At 40.1% G+C, this 14,679-nt stretch overlaps 2 protein-coding genes and 1 long non-coding RNA gene across 3 annotated transcripts in view; 1 reads left to right on the top strand and 2 right to left on the bottom strand.

Annotated features, from left to right (window-relative positions):
* Nucleotides 1-181: 181 nt before the first annotated feature.
* apela (apelin receptor early endogenous ligand) lies at nt 182-3,216 on the bottom strand. The gene is made up of 3 exons (XM_031277035.2): nt 2,980-3,216; nt 1,047-1,139; nt 182-678 (listed from the first exon to the last, which is right to left on the bottom strand). The coding sequence occupies exons 1-2, from the start codon at nt 3,068-3,070 to the stop codon at nt 1,048-1,050; spliced, it is 183 nt and encodes a 60-aa protein (XP_031132895.1). The 5' UTR covers nt 3,071-3,216; the 3' UTR covers nt 182-678; nt 1,047.
* Nucleotides 3,135-14,679, top strand: part of march1 (membrane-associated ring finger (C3HC4) 1) — a 56,618-nt gene continuing 45,073 nt past the window's right edge. Inside the window, exon 1 of the mRNA XM_036000106.1 lies at nt 3,135-3,260. Within this exon, the coding sequence (XP_035855999.1) occupies nt 3,158-3,260 (103 nt within the window). The 5' untranslated portion in view covers nt 3,135-3,157. The remainder of the gene's footprint in view (nt 3,261-14,679) is intronic.
* On the bottom strand, nt 9,869-14,679 carry LOC118494821. The gene is made up of 3 exons (XR_004897028.1): nt 14,458-14,679; nt 10,158-10,277; nt 9,869-10,071 (listed from the first exon to the last, which is right to left on the bottom strand). It is a non-coding gene; the product is annotated as an uncharacterized LOC118494821 (long non-coding RNA).

Raw genomic sequence — 14,679 nt, 5'->3', positions numbered from 1 at the left:
ACATTTATTTAAAGAATCTTTTTTTTCTGTGCTTGCCAAAAGTATCCCAAATTGAAATGGAGTCTGGCTTAAAATTTGGATTTCACAATGATCGTCATACTTCAAAGTTGCCACATTTATTTGGACTCTTTAGACAATTGTTATATTAACATACACAAACATACGAAGTAAAAACAAAACACTACATCAATATATTTTTATTAAAAAGTTTAAAACATAAGTCAATAAACATTTCAAGTGCATACATGCATAATAAACACTTTGTAGGAATACTGTGGATGCTGTTCATCGTAGCTGCAGCCACTAAGATGTTTCCAGCTCTTTGGTCCGTAGCTTTTAAGTCGAGCGTCGAATATACTTGTGTTGTTGTAGCTCCTTTTCCCTTGTTCTTGTTCAGTACAAGAGCATCGGCTTTTGAAGACGAAGAGGGAAGACGCTTGCAACTGGACAAACCCAGATCTGTGTCCACCAGGATGCCAAAACAATGCTTGGTTTATATTTTGTTGGGAATAAAGACAGTTTCTTTCTGTGTCTTTGGAGGGCATTGGCATGATGTCTCCTCCACTTCACAATCTATGTCTTTGTACTGGGACCCATCCATGGTGTTTGGGCCACACACTGCAGTTGCTTCATATTCACATTTCTCTCCTTAGGTCACCCTCATTCTTGTTCTTCAACCTGTAATGGAAAAACATAATTTAGTATCCTGCTAAAAGGAGTTCAGAGTAAGATAACAACAAGTAACTGTGCTTGTACAGGAGTCCAAAAATTAAAGCCGAAACTCCCTTTACCCAAACACTCCTCATGGCTGTAAAGCCTTCCTCTTCATCGTTAGTGAGATTTATGCCTGAGCCTTTCTCCCCATGCACTCCTGTTCTGCGTGAATACACACCTCTGCCACCAATCACACACACCTTCTTAACTACCACCTGCTGGCTCTGTAACCTATTTTGTTCCATGTATCGCACAGCTCAGCTCATAACCTTTTTTTTTTTATTTTATTTTTTTTTTACACAGAAACACATGTATGAGTGCAAATGTCTTACCTTAGGGGAAGGGTACTCTGGAGTGGAGAGGCATGCATCTTCTGTGGGGGCAGTAGTGGTGTCTGTGGTATTTTCTCCTTAGGTAGAGGAAATCTGAAAAAAAGAGGTTTCATTTTAATATGCAGAATAAAGCTACTGGATGAGCTGATTGTTTTATAACATAGATACATTTGTAGCATACAATAAATCTATTTTAAGTAACTGCTTTTCAAATGCCATTTTAGATGTAAAAGTCCTTTTAAGCAAGATTTAATGTCTACAGGCGGCCCCTGCATATCACCTGACAGACCTAATTAATCCCAGATGGAGGAGTGTAACTCAGCCCGAGCTTTTTTTATCACCAGAAACGACAAAACAACGTCTCAATTTTTAAGTAAGTATAACTTTTAAACTACCAAAGACTAATTATGTCCTAATATATCCTCTGTTGACCCTAGCCTATGTATCCCCGCTTTCATGGGTTTTATTGTTAGGGCCCATTTACCAAAAGCAGGGCGAGCTCATTCTAATAAACTGGGACACACAGACCTAACACATGATTATTTTTAGACGTCCCTAATAAATCCACTTTGACTCCTGCGGTTCACAGACTGCCAGCCAAGCCCAGGAAGAGATAAACTGCCAGATGACTTTATGACTCCCCCCCCACCCCCCCTCTCCTCTGAAAGAAACTGCTCCCCACGCCTGAAGGTAGGTTTCTTTACACTTGGCACTGCTACTCCATGTCATGTTAATAAAGCTCGGGTATTTGCATGGCGTTTTAACACCTTGATTAACAAAAGCGCGCCGGAGTGCCTTCCAGCCGGGGACAAAGGGACTCACTGGGGTCGTTGTGCGATCCCCGGCGGCGCTCCGCTCCCGTCCCTCCCTCTTCATCCTCTCCTCTCCATCATCACATGTAGCTACCTAATGACGACCCAAAGCCTATTTTGCAATGGCCGTATGTCTCCGCCGCAAATCAGCTTGCGCAAAAAGCGCACCTGCTTTTTTAACGTTGAGCCTACATGAGGCAAGAGCAGCATGATGTCTGCTTTTCCACTTGGCAAAACTTTTATCTTACGTTGCTCGTTTGTAGCCAAGTTTTAAAAGGAGTTATAAAGACGAATATGACGTTTATCATTTAAAACACAAACACGACACTAGTTGTGCTAGTGCTGCATTCAGACAACGTTGGCGAAATTGGAAAGAGTGGGAAAAAAATGTTACTTAATATCGTTATAGTCATGTTTTCACCCCGGATAAATGTAAATGAATCCTAGATAACGTGTAACATATTTGTAGTGGTTTAGGTAGCAAGCATCTGCATTTTATTTACATATATTTCTATATCACTGATTTGAGCCTATTTTAGTTAGCTAATTCGATCGCCTTACTTATTTCATTTACATGTAACGTTAATGGCAGGGAAGTTGGCTTTACAGCTCTTTTGCCATAGGTTGCTAAAACTTATTATTTAAACGGTAACCGTATATTTCTAGAGTTATCGTATTTACGCAGTGTTAGCGCTAACATCCTTCCCGCCACGATGATTGATGGTGTATTATCCCATGGTATTATCACGCTTAAATCATTACCGCAGCCAAAAAATACAATAAGGTAATACATTGTTAGTGTTTTTTTGTTTTTGTCTGTCAGTTTTAATTAAAAATGTGTTTAAGCTAACGTTAGGTCTTTTTCACCAGCGTTAGTTAGCTACGCTAGTTTTTGTAACTTAGCGTTTGCTAGCAAAAACCACAAATAACGTTACTGTTACCTAAAATTAGATCAACGTTAACGTTCCCTGTAACTTAGTTAGCTAGTTCAACTTGTGCAGTGATTTAGAACTCTGTTCGGGCTGTGTATAAACTGTGTTTTAAGTGACTATGAACAATTCTAACGGACACCTGCCCAACCAATCGTGACATCTGGATGGGAAAAGTTTTGGGATGCTTACCTGGTCTGCCGGTGGAGACTGGTGCGGAGGAGACTGATGCTACAACGACTACGAGCAGCAGGAGCAGGTAGAGCAGGTTGAAAACCCTCATGGCTGGGCAGCAGTTAGCTTCTGAAGAGGTTAGTAACTGATAATTTTCTAAAAGTCTGGAGAGTCTTTCTGGCTTTGAGCTGCACTGATGATGCTCAATGTGGTACTCTGTCTCCTGCTCTGTTTCAGTCCAGAAGGCCCACCACGGGAGGGTCCAGTACCCAGAAGGATCTCTTCTGTCAGGACAATAAGTATGTCCCTGAGGAATGTCTGTGTCCAAAGTGTTTGTGTGTCCAGTGAGTGTGATTGTCTCTATGTCTGAGAGCAAAGTGACAAAGGTGCTTCTCCCCCCACCTCCTTTATACAGCCTTTTTAAAGGGAAAGGGGGGGGGGGTTATTGGGGAGGGGTGTAGCTCCCACAGCCGCCCCCTCCTCAACCCCTTACACACACACCCACAAACACACACACACTTCAGCATTGCACATATTGACCCCACATGTAGAGGGTAATTCAAATGACAGGAAGCCCCCTCCTTACCCTCCAACTGCCCCTTGAACACATGCTCTCCATACAAGTTGTGTATGCACGGATGTGTGTGCAACTATGGGTGATTGAAATATTTAAAGAAGCAGGCAATGTTGATTAATGTCTTATAACATCAGAGCAAAGATTAAGGAAGCTGTAGTTAAAAGTAGCAGGTTCCTCAAGACCGAGAATTGAGCCAGATCCCTCCTTCAGTCGTCCCCTACCCCCGCACTGAGGAGGACACACACATCTGGGGCTTTTGGGTGGTGGTGGTGGTGGTGTGGTGGTGGAGCGGGGTGTTTGCAGCAAGCATTTCGTGGCCGGGGTCCTGATTGAATGAATGATGCACTGGACTAATGATACTCAAAGAAGTGTTTTTGGTACAGACCAAAATGTGTCTGTAGCACTGATTATCAAAACCGGTCAATAATAATAGGACATCAAATGCTTTTAATTTCCATGTGTGATGATAAGAGTTCAGAGGAGAATTTTCTTTTTAAGTATTGGCTAAAATGTGTTTGAGTATTGCAAGATAAGGCAGGACAGGTTAAAAGAAAAGTATTGGAAGATAATCTGGAATCAAAACTTGTTTATATTTCTTAATATATTCCTGCTACTGTATCTGCACTAGTATCGAAATATTCAAACAATACCCAGCCCTACTTCTCATGCAGGTTGTCAGTTGGTGGTATACCAGGGGATTTTCCTGCAGCATGTAAACCAGGTCACTTGGCATTAGCTCTGCGATGACTCTTGCAAAGTCAGGGGAGTCATTAGCGTGTCTGCTCACAGCCGTCTCTGTGGACTGAGACTCTCCATTCAGCACCCAGCTAATGAATTAACACATTAAGATGAAATGTCAGCCATTACATGTGAATGAGGATTAGAGAAGCAGCAGGACACTAATGGACCTGGGGCTCAAAACAGTCACAGAGACTTTGAACAAGCATAGGACCGTCAGCTCTCTTTAGCTCTCAAAAATAGACGAAAGAGGCCAAAAAGAGTCTCTCCATTTGTGGGTTTTCTTAGTTGCGTGTGTCTGTATGTGTCAGTGTCATAATGTCTTTGGAAATGTTGCCTTTATTGCTTTATGGTGTTTGCAAAAATGTTGCTTGAAATGACAGAAATTCCTCATGGATTGAACGTACAAACACACACACACACACACACACTCACGTACGCACACATTCATCCTGCTGCAAACACTACAGCCAAGGTATGTAGTTTGTTTCTGTGGCCAGCTGCGCTTTGCATATCAGCTGCCATTGTCTTTTAAAAAACTTTTATTTTCCCTATTTGAATATGCTAATTTTCTTTCAATTGTCATTCAGAGCCACCTGGTATCCACTGCATCCAACTACTGGCAAATCTTAGTTTCTCTCTATATCTTTCTATCTGCCCTTCAAAACAGAAACAAGTCAATTGTACCAAATTCTCCCCACCAGATTTTCTGTGTGACTGAGTAGAGCGTGTTGTAATATTTGCTCTCCCTGGGGATTATACGTCTTTACAGGGATTACCCAGCTTGCTCAAAAACTCCCCTACGAGAGAGAGAGAGACACACACACACACACACACACACACACACACACACACACACACACACACACACACACACACACACACACACACACACACACACACACACTTACACAGAGGGCAACCTCCTATTAAACTGCTTCAGTACCTTGGTAGGGCTGCACTGCAGCAGTGTTAAAGGGTTGTTCTTTGGTGTGTGATAATTAGTGTTGGGTGCTGAACCTTAGTACTGACCAAAATGTTTCCACCAAATGTGTTTACCCTATCCAATGATCAAAATAATGCCCGTCACAGTTTTCAAGAGTCCAAGGGGAAGTCTTCAGATACGTTGTTTTGTCCCATCTACAGATATTCAGTTCATAATAATGTAAAACGTAGAAAAGCAGCAAATCCTCACATTGGAGAAGCTGAAACCAGATGATGTATCTGTGTCATAACTGACTTAAATGGTTAATCAAGCACAGCAATTGATGGATTGATTTTCTGCGGATTCACTAATCTATTAATTGACTAATATTGCTTTGCTCACTTTTTTCCTGCCAACTGAAATGTGTCTGTAGCACTGAGTATCGAAAACTGAAGTACTGAAAGTTGGCATCGAAGTCTCCTCAGATTCCTATTAGAGTTTACTTATTCTTTGTTGAAGTAGAAGATCTAGATTGAAATTAATATTTTGCATGTTTATATTTCTGAAAATGAGGTAGTTTTCCTGGTATTGGAACTAGAACTGAAACAATAACCCATTTAATAGATTAGTCAGTCATGTGAGCATTTGCTACTTTTCTCTGTTTTATGTTGAATAGATTTGGGTTTTGAACTGTTGATAAGACACAATTAGCTAATTTAAAGACACTTTTGTCTCTGGAAACTTGTGAAAGACCTTTCTATTTTCTGACGTTATAAACTGATTTATAGAACGATTAATCGAGACAAAATCTGCAAAATAATAGGTAATTTGAATAAGCATTATTTGCAATCCTAATCACTACCAAATCTAAGGTGTTGTCGTATCAGCATTACTATCGCAAAATGTTGCATTATACCCAGCCCTAGTATTGATTGGTCCACTTACAAAGAGCATCCTATCCCTCAAGATCTTTTTACTTTAATGTGAGGTTGAACACAACAGGCACTGTGCACACCATTAGTGGAGAATGAAAGTCAGTAATCAGAATATTACACATGAAAGTAGTTATATGTTGCATGTATGGAAACAATTCAAAATGAACTTTCATGATCACACAGTTAAATGTCAGGCTACAAGTGGAATAGTGTGCATTATCCCAGTTTCTTTTTCCAGTCTGGTCATTGTTCGAGTGTGTAACTCAGGAAAGAGTTGGACAGAGTTAGAATGCAGAGCTGCTGTTATTGCTACGGTTATAGAAGTCATGCTCTTCCTAGTAGCTGTGATCTTTACGACTACAGAGGAAGCTTTATAAGCCTCTCCTTAATTTTCACTTTCTTCCTCTGTCATCATCTCCTGACCAGAGGACACAGATAAAGAACTTCCTCCCTGATAAAAGTTGTTGAGAGGAACAGTGCCTCATTAAATGACTCTGTTTCTTTTCCACTAAGCTGAACGTTATTGCATTGTACACAGGTACGTCTAAAATGGACAATTATACATACAGATAGGTATTCAATTAAAGTAAAATAACACTATCAAGTGTCTCAGTCAGGTGTTGCTCCACAACAGCTTTAGTGCTCCTTGGCAGAGTCTTTCAAACTCTTCCTAAGGGGATGAACACCATGCTTCTAAAAGATATTTCCTCATTTGGGGATTTGATTGACGGGGGTGGAGAGGGCTGTCCAACACATTGATTAAAAAAACCCATAGGTGTTCAGAATTTAAATCAGGGTCAGGCAATATGTTGATATATACCTTTGAAATAATATACTGTAAATATGTCTATCGCCACAGAACAATGTAGTGGTAGTTATCCCTTTAATGTCTCTGGTTGTGCTAGACCTTCATGGCCAGCAGAACTGCTTAATAATAAGTAATATTGCAATTTTACATCTTTTTTGCATCTATTCGGGGAATTAACTTGATTTGTTAGGTATTAAATTCACTACATTAACTAAAAACTTCTCGACTGATTTTCTGAGAAATTACAAAGATGCTCAATCACAATATTGACATTAGAACTGCAACTATTAGTTGATTGACAATCAATTGTTATTTCTCAAGCAAAAATGCCAAACATTTGCTGGTTTCAGATTCTCAAATGCAAAGAGTTTCTGCCTTTCTTTGCATTATGTGACAGTAAACTTAATATCTTTGCTTATTAGATTGCTGGTCGGACAAAACAAGTAATTTGAATGTGTCAACTTTTGGCTCTGGGAAATTGTGATGTGGCATTTTTCACTATTTTCTCATATTTTACTGACACAACTATAAATCCGGCATTAATTGAGAAAATGATTGTTGCACCCTGAATTGATATCATGTTGTAAAATTACATGTATCGTGATAGAGGATTTTATCCATATTGCCCACATCATTTTCTTACACAAGCATCTGTTTTTTAAGTTTTTCTTTTAATTTGTCACTTGTTGTTTTAGGGGAAAGCTTTTGATTCTGTCTTGAAAGATTTTGTGTGTTGCTCCGTTGGACCTGTTGTAGTGATGTTACTTTTTGTGAGTGGAATATTATCATAACCAACTAAACAAATTGCGAGAGCCCAAGTTGTATTGACTATAGGTAAAAACTGACTCATTCTGTTGTATACAAAGGAGAGCGTAGGTGAAAGAATAAGTAGCAGAGATGTTATGTGCCGTGTTGTAAAAACATTTATGGGGTGTAGTCCAGTGGGTCTGTGTACAAGTGTTGATTGTGATCTGATGGGTCAGTTCGTTGGCCATCGTTGGAGTGATAGTAGGTCTGTTGTCATGCCATAAAGGTCGTCAGTGTTAATGAGGGCCGCAGCCAGCCAGGGCTTAATTACTCTTAAGACCCTTTATCTCAGATTGCCCAATACAGACCCCAAAAGATACATATACACATGAACAGCAGTGGACACCCAATACACACACTAATAGTATGAACCATCAGGACACATCACACAAATAAGCCGGGCGTTTTTTTCTTTTCTTTTCTTTTTCTTCTGCATTAGTGAAGAAGAAGATAGGATCTCACGATGGTTGATTATCCTAGTCTTTATTCTGGAGCGCCTCCTCCCCTCCACGTTGGCAACTAGACGGCTGACTGTGGAGGAGTGACAGAGGGCTCAAGGGTCAAGGGGCAAACTCAACAGGGAGCAGCCTCTAACCCCTCAGGATGTTGCCCCAATAGGGCTTCAGGGGCCAAAAGTCACTTGGTTTGTTAAATCCTAACCCAGACATGACGGCTTCTCTGGACATACAAACCAAGTGTCCATACTCTGGTTTGATTTTTAAATGCAGTCTGGGTCTTTGTGGTTTTCTGGCCATACACATCAGTAGATGTAGATCAGTAGATACAAAGGACATAGAGAAAAGCATCCAGTCTCTTCCTAAATTGTGCTTTTTCTAGTTTTTACTTTGGCTCAACCTGCCAGGTTTCTTTTAAGTGGAATTTAATGAAGCATCAATGTGATATTTTATGAAAACTGCAGATGGGGCTAAAGAGCAGGCATTTTCTATAGAAAGCAAAGCACAGAGATAGGACCAGTACTAGGTGTCTGCTATTCTCTGCTAAGGCAGTAGGATTTGTACATTTCTCAGAGGAAGCATTGCCTAAGCATAGCAATATAATTCAGGGAAATGACTTTCCAAAACCGTGTGCTCTGTGTTGTTTGTCAGGCAGAATTCACACCAAATCAGGTGTTGCAGCGAAGACGCCAGTCCTGCCATTCATTTGAATGTTGGTAGTGTGTTTATTTGGGGGACCGCATGGAATGCTGGGGGAAAAAATGCAGTGGCCCTGCGACGGAAAGTTTAAACAGAATCATTTTTTGGAAAAACACAACCCAATGTTATGCTGCAGTGGCCAATCACATAACCACAGATCAGAAAAAAACACAATGGAGTGTAACGTGTTTCACATGTAGTCACTAAAACCCACCTTAATGATAGGCCTCGCATCCCGCATCCTATATATCGCATCAATCGGACAGGCAGTGGTGGCCTAAAGGTTAGGGAAGCAAGTTTGTGACGGGTTGAATCCCTAGACCAAAAGGATAAAATCTGGGTGGGGAAGTGAAAAAGCAGCGCTTGTCCCTCATTACCACCGATGAGGTGTCCTTGAGCAAGCCCTTTAACCCAAAAACAAAAAAAACGCTGCTCAATGGCCAGCAGATCAGACTGTGGTTGTACTGGGCAGCTTCCAGGTATGAATGTGTGAATGTGACAGGTCGTCGTTGCAAATGAGAATTTGTCCACAGTCGGCTTACCTGGTTAAATAAAGGTTAAAAAAATTAACAGACAATCAACTCATAGGACCAGGCATACTAGCAGCATGGCTAAATGCTACAGCTAAATGCTAGCACCATGTGGAACACAATGGAGACACAAATGGGCCATTTAAGTGATGCTCCCACACCGCCGCACAACCCTGTGCTGATCGCTGCAACGCCTGATTTAGTGTGAATGCAGCCTCAAGCTGCAAAATAACAGTCAAAAGGGAGAAAAACTCAGACCAATGCAGCTAGAGTTTTAATCTTAGCTTGTAATTACAGCTGATCAGAAAGTGCAGGCAACGTTACTAAGGAGGTTTTTTCCACATTTCCACAGATGTTACTGACTGGCTCAGACTAAGACTGCGTCATTCATGGGGGTAATATATTTGCCTTATATAGTGAAAATGCAACACTGTGCCATAATGACATTCTTTAATTAAAAAATATTCAAAATGTTTCAGTTCATTTGTGAGGACTTTACATTTAAACCCTGCAGTACACCAGATTAAGCTCAAAGTCTCTGACTTTTACTTCATGGTTTCTGTCCAGCTTGCTTGGTGATCACTCTCTGCTTTCTGTGAAATGGTCGTGAGCCCTTTGCTTTACAGACACCTTTTTCTGAAAGAGAACAGACGTACATTATGCAGCATTAGAAAAGCTAACGTTTGTCTGTGTGTATCTGACAGCAGAGGAGGAGTGTGTACCTGTATGTGTTGCTTCTGGTTGGATGCAGACTGAAGCCAAGCCGAAGAGCGAGAAAATGACGAAGGCAATGATGATGAAGGTCAGCTCAAAGCCAGAGAACGGCAGTTCCATCTACACAACTACCCAACGCAAAGCACGTCATTACATTATATAACATCTTCATTACAACGCATGGCACAGAAACCGACAAATCATCTTCTGTGATTTTACTGTTATTCTTTGCAGACAAATGCCAACAAGAGATACAGTAGGTAGCAGGTCCAACTACTACTACTTTTAAGATTTTTTTTGGGCATTTTAGGCCTTTATTATACTGGGCAGCTGAAGATGTGAAAGGGGAGAGAGAGGGGGAATGACATGCAGCAAAGGGCTGCTGCAGCCAAGGTTATTATAGTTTTGCATTTTTCATTAGTTTTTATTTTTATTTCGTTTTGACTTTTTGTTTTCAAATTCAGTTTAGTTTTAATTAGTTTCTAAAGCGGGTTTGCTAGTTTAGTTTAGTTTTTATTTTTTGAAAATGCTTAGTTTTAGTTTAGTTTTTATTAGTTTTAGTCTTTTTTTGTGATATGGGTTATTTGTCAGGGGATTCAAAAAGGTCAGAAAAAGTATTGTGTAATAATAGCTCAACAAAAACATCATACAATTTTAGAAATATGTATTCACAATGTATTCAACAATAACACCAGTACATAAAATGTAGCCTACATATGGTCGTAAATATGTTAACAGTAAGTGCAAAAGTGACGTGTTCCAGGAAGAAAACCTAAATAGCCAACAGACTAAAGAAGACAGACATGAACAGGTGTTTTGAACTTTGGTTCGAGTAAAGTGGCAAACTTTTTGAAGTCAATCGAGTCACACAGTAAGTGTAGCTAGACATCCCAGTATCAATCCACATATTAACCCACGTTTCCTCCCGCTTTTGGTGTTCCTGCGTATTTACTAACCAGCAGCTATCAGGTCGCCGGTGAAAGCCCTCCTGTAGTGTTCTCTGTCCTGCTGTTGTCTCTGTCATGCTGCCTGGCCCTGTATCCATACATCCATGCCCGTAACGTTACCGGGGTTAGCTTTTGTTTCGGGGAAAGGGGGCTTTGCGTTCTCCTTTACCTTGTTAAGGTAAGCTAGGTTAGCCTCCTAGCTTGTGTGCGCTTCTCAAATGTACTTTCAAATTCGTGTGATTTTTCCCTGTAATAAATTGTCCACATATTTTACCACCTCCCACTGCAAGGCACTTGCTTTTATCTGACACAGTCATAATCAAATAGGTGCCGCTTTCTTCCGACTTTCGGTACCACTATGATGCCAGGCGACGAGGCGAGGGGCACGGACTATGCTGTGTTCAATTTGACGTGGAATGTGGGGATTTCTGGGTTCCCAGTCGGAAACTATACATGTCTACGGGAAATGTCATGGTCGGAAAGATATAACGTTATTTACTCTATGAAAGACATCAACAAAGACGAAAACTAAGGACATTCACTCGATAATTTTATTTTATTTTAGTTAGATTTGCAAACAGACGTTACAGTTTTAGTTTAGTTATCGTTTTTTTTGTAATGCCTCATTTTTATTTTTATTTCAGTTAACGACAATGTTTTTTCCCACCTAGTTTTCGTTATTTCGTTCGTTTTCTTTAACGATTATAACCTTGTCTTCAGCAGGGTCTGAGCCTGTACATGGGGCTCAGTCAGGTGAGCTATCCAGGCGCCCCTGAAGGTCCAACTACTTACATTTTTAATATTTAAGAGTAGCAGTTTACAGTGTGTCATATGATCCTTTACTCTGCATATTTATACATACATATGCAGTTGACATAAGTTTACCCATGCTTAATGACTATCTCTACTTAAAAAGGGTCGAAATTTCCATCTTTTCTGAACCATGATGACAGACAGGTGTCTTGCCATAATTAAAAAAAGATTATTCCTTATTGCAAATATGTGCACATAAGGTTTCCAATGTGCATACATTCCTATTAATCTTAATATGTACATGAGTTAAATTCTGGTTGTTCACAGCCCCCTATTGAGGTATTTACATCATAATCCTGGCATAATCATAATCAGGCTGAATGAACCTTTTCTTTTCATATCATCCATTCACTATTATAGAGATGTTGGCAGCACATCAGAGGTTTGGACCCAGGCTAATATAAATGTACGATGTGGAAAAATTATGACTTCTCTTGTCTGTAATTGATTGTGAAACTACAGATTGTTGCCATCTTAAAATACACATTATCCACATACTAAAATTAATTTATTGGTCAGCACAAACGCCATGGTTTTGCATTACGTAGATGAAAAAAAGTATTTTTAAAGCAATACTGTTACACACAGCTTGAGGTGCAGTAGCATGTCACTTCCAGCAGAGGGCCTTACACCCTCGTTATTGTAACTGTTCATTCAGTCAGCTGTTGGTTTATAATGACTCATGCTCTACAGTGTACCTACAGTGCTCTTTGTTGTGCTGGGTTGTATCAGTCGACTGTATTAAAACTCAAAATGAGTTTCTGTTCACAACAAGAATAATAATAGTTCTTCCTGGTCTGGACGGAGCTTTAGGGCACATTTTGTTGCAGAAACCTCGATTCTTGGTTACTTTTACCCTGAAACGGTGCAGAATCAGATGCTGGGTTTAGGAATCACAAAGTTAAGACATGCACTATAGAATCATAATATTAGTGACCAGTGCAATTGGAGGCATGAATAAAACAGTCAGTGTTGAAATCAAAGAAAAAGAAGTTCAGGGGAAGTTTACTTCAGTGATCATTTTTCATTTTCATAACTTTAACTACATTTTACTGTTAACCATAAAGTTATCACAGTATGAATTAGGGCTGAAACGATTACAAAAAATCCTCAAAGCAAAATTCTTTGCCTCGAAGCTTCGTTAAATCAATGTAATTAAGGTTGTACGGCTCACTGTGTTTCCACACGAAGGATAATTACTAGCGCACACAACAGGTTGACGCTTCTGTGGACACAAGACGTTTATATACTCTCTATGCACGAGACTGACGGCCCAGATCACAAATGAACGAAGACGAAAATAGCGAGGGTCTAAGAGAAGAGACAGGCGAGAGAAAACGACAGAAAGTTTGGGATAATTTTAAGCTGCAAACATGCTACTACATCATCTTTGTAGAAAACATTCAGTCTACTCATCCATTCCACGGAGCGAACCCGACACAAGGTAGCTAACTACCGTCTGCTGCTCTCGTCCACCGCGATGTTTTACACAACTAGCCTACAGCATGCTACTCTGCAAATAGCAATGTTTTACTAACAAGCTAAAATGAAAGCTGTCGGTTTGTAGTCTAACTGTTTATTAGTTTGCTACTAATCTTTGGAAACTTAGCTGCTGCCGGAGACAAACCGGCTCCTCCCCCCAGCATGGCCACTTAATATGCATGTCAATGACTTCATCATGCCAGTGATGTCTGTTTCTTTATTCTTTCTCCTCACTGTGTATTAGGCTTCTGAAAATGTGTCCCCCAGAACAGTGTAGTTGAATAGCCCTGCTGTAAGGTTTGTACCGCCACATTTACCTGGGCTTAGTGAACAGCTCTTTTGCATATCCAGTGCAAAGAGCCAGAGGCAAGAAGGGGAAGGGGGTGACAAATATTAACATTTGGGCCACCAAAAATATACTTGGAATTTGGCAATAAAAAATGTTGCTTTTTCAAAAAAAATCCTGTCTTTTGTATATATACAAAAGACCTTTTTTTTAGTACACAGCAATAATAAATGTTTACTATTGCTGTTTACTAAGTATTTCTTATCCGATTACTCGATTAATCGATGGAATAATCGGTAGAATACTCGATTACTAAAATAATCGATAGCTGCAGCCCTAGTATGAATATATGCACAAATATTCTCATGAGCACATCCAATGAAAGAACTGCAGTAAAAGGTCAGGAGCTTCAGTGAAATTGTAAAGAGGCATTCATGAATACATTAGCAGGTATCATTGCGTTGCACCATGCAGGTTTTATATCATCATCACTGAGGGGCTTAATGAATCTTATGGCCTGCGATTCACACATTTTTCTTGCTGCTGTAGATCTGCTCGTTCACACAAGCTCCACCCTTTGATCCCTGACAAGACGCCTCATTCCTGCAGAATTTGAGATCTCACTCTAATCCTTCCAGCCCACCTTTTGTTTCTGACCTGGATTTTCTGTAGCTGTAGACCTCAGTCAGAGATGACCTTAGTTTGAGGCATATTTCCTGTTTAGTAAATCCAACAGCGAGATTAAACAAGAAAAGGCAGGTACAGGGTTTTGAGACTTACCTGTAGGAAGTATCACAGCAGCTTTTTTCAGATGTAAAGGTCAAAATAAAAGCACTTCTGTGTGTCTTCACATACAAAGAGGAAAGAAAGCAGGCGTGAGATACTGTCTTTGAACAGTTTGTTGAAGCAGGCGTTTGTTTATTGACTTTTTCTTTTACAGTGTAACATCTAGGCCACTCCTTTGTTTCTCATCCTGAATCACAGGACACTGGATCCTATAAT

This window comes from Sander lucioperca, chromosome 4, assembly GCF_008315115.2.
Source record: "Sander lucioperca isolate FBNREF2018 chromosome 4, SLUC_FBN_1.2, whole genome shotgun sequence".
Lineage (NCBI taxonomy): Eukaryota > Metazoa > Chordata > Actinopteri > Perciformes > Percidae > Sander > Sander lucioperca.
This window is presented reverse-complemented; position numbering and strand designations above follow the sequence as displayed.

Bases quoted from the DNA above. Each gene is read 5' to 3' on its own strand.
- apela (XM_031277035.2), bottom strand. From the start codon at position 3,070: ATGAGGGTTTTCAACCTGCTCTACCTGCTCCTGCTGCTCGTAGTCGTT. The intron at 1,140-2,979 runs GTAAGCATCCCA...TCTTTTTTTCAG, and splicing joins AGTCTCCACCGGCAGACCAG to ATTTCCTCTACCTAAGGAGA.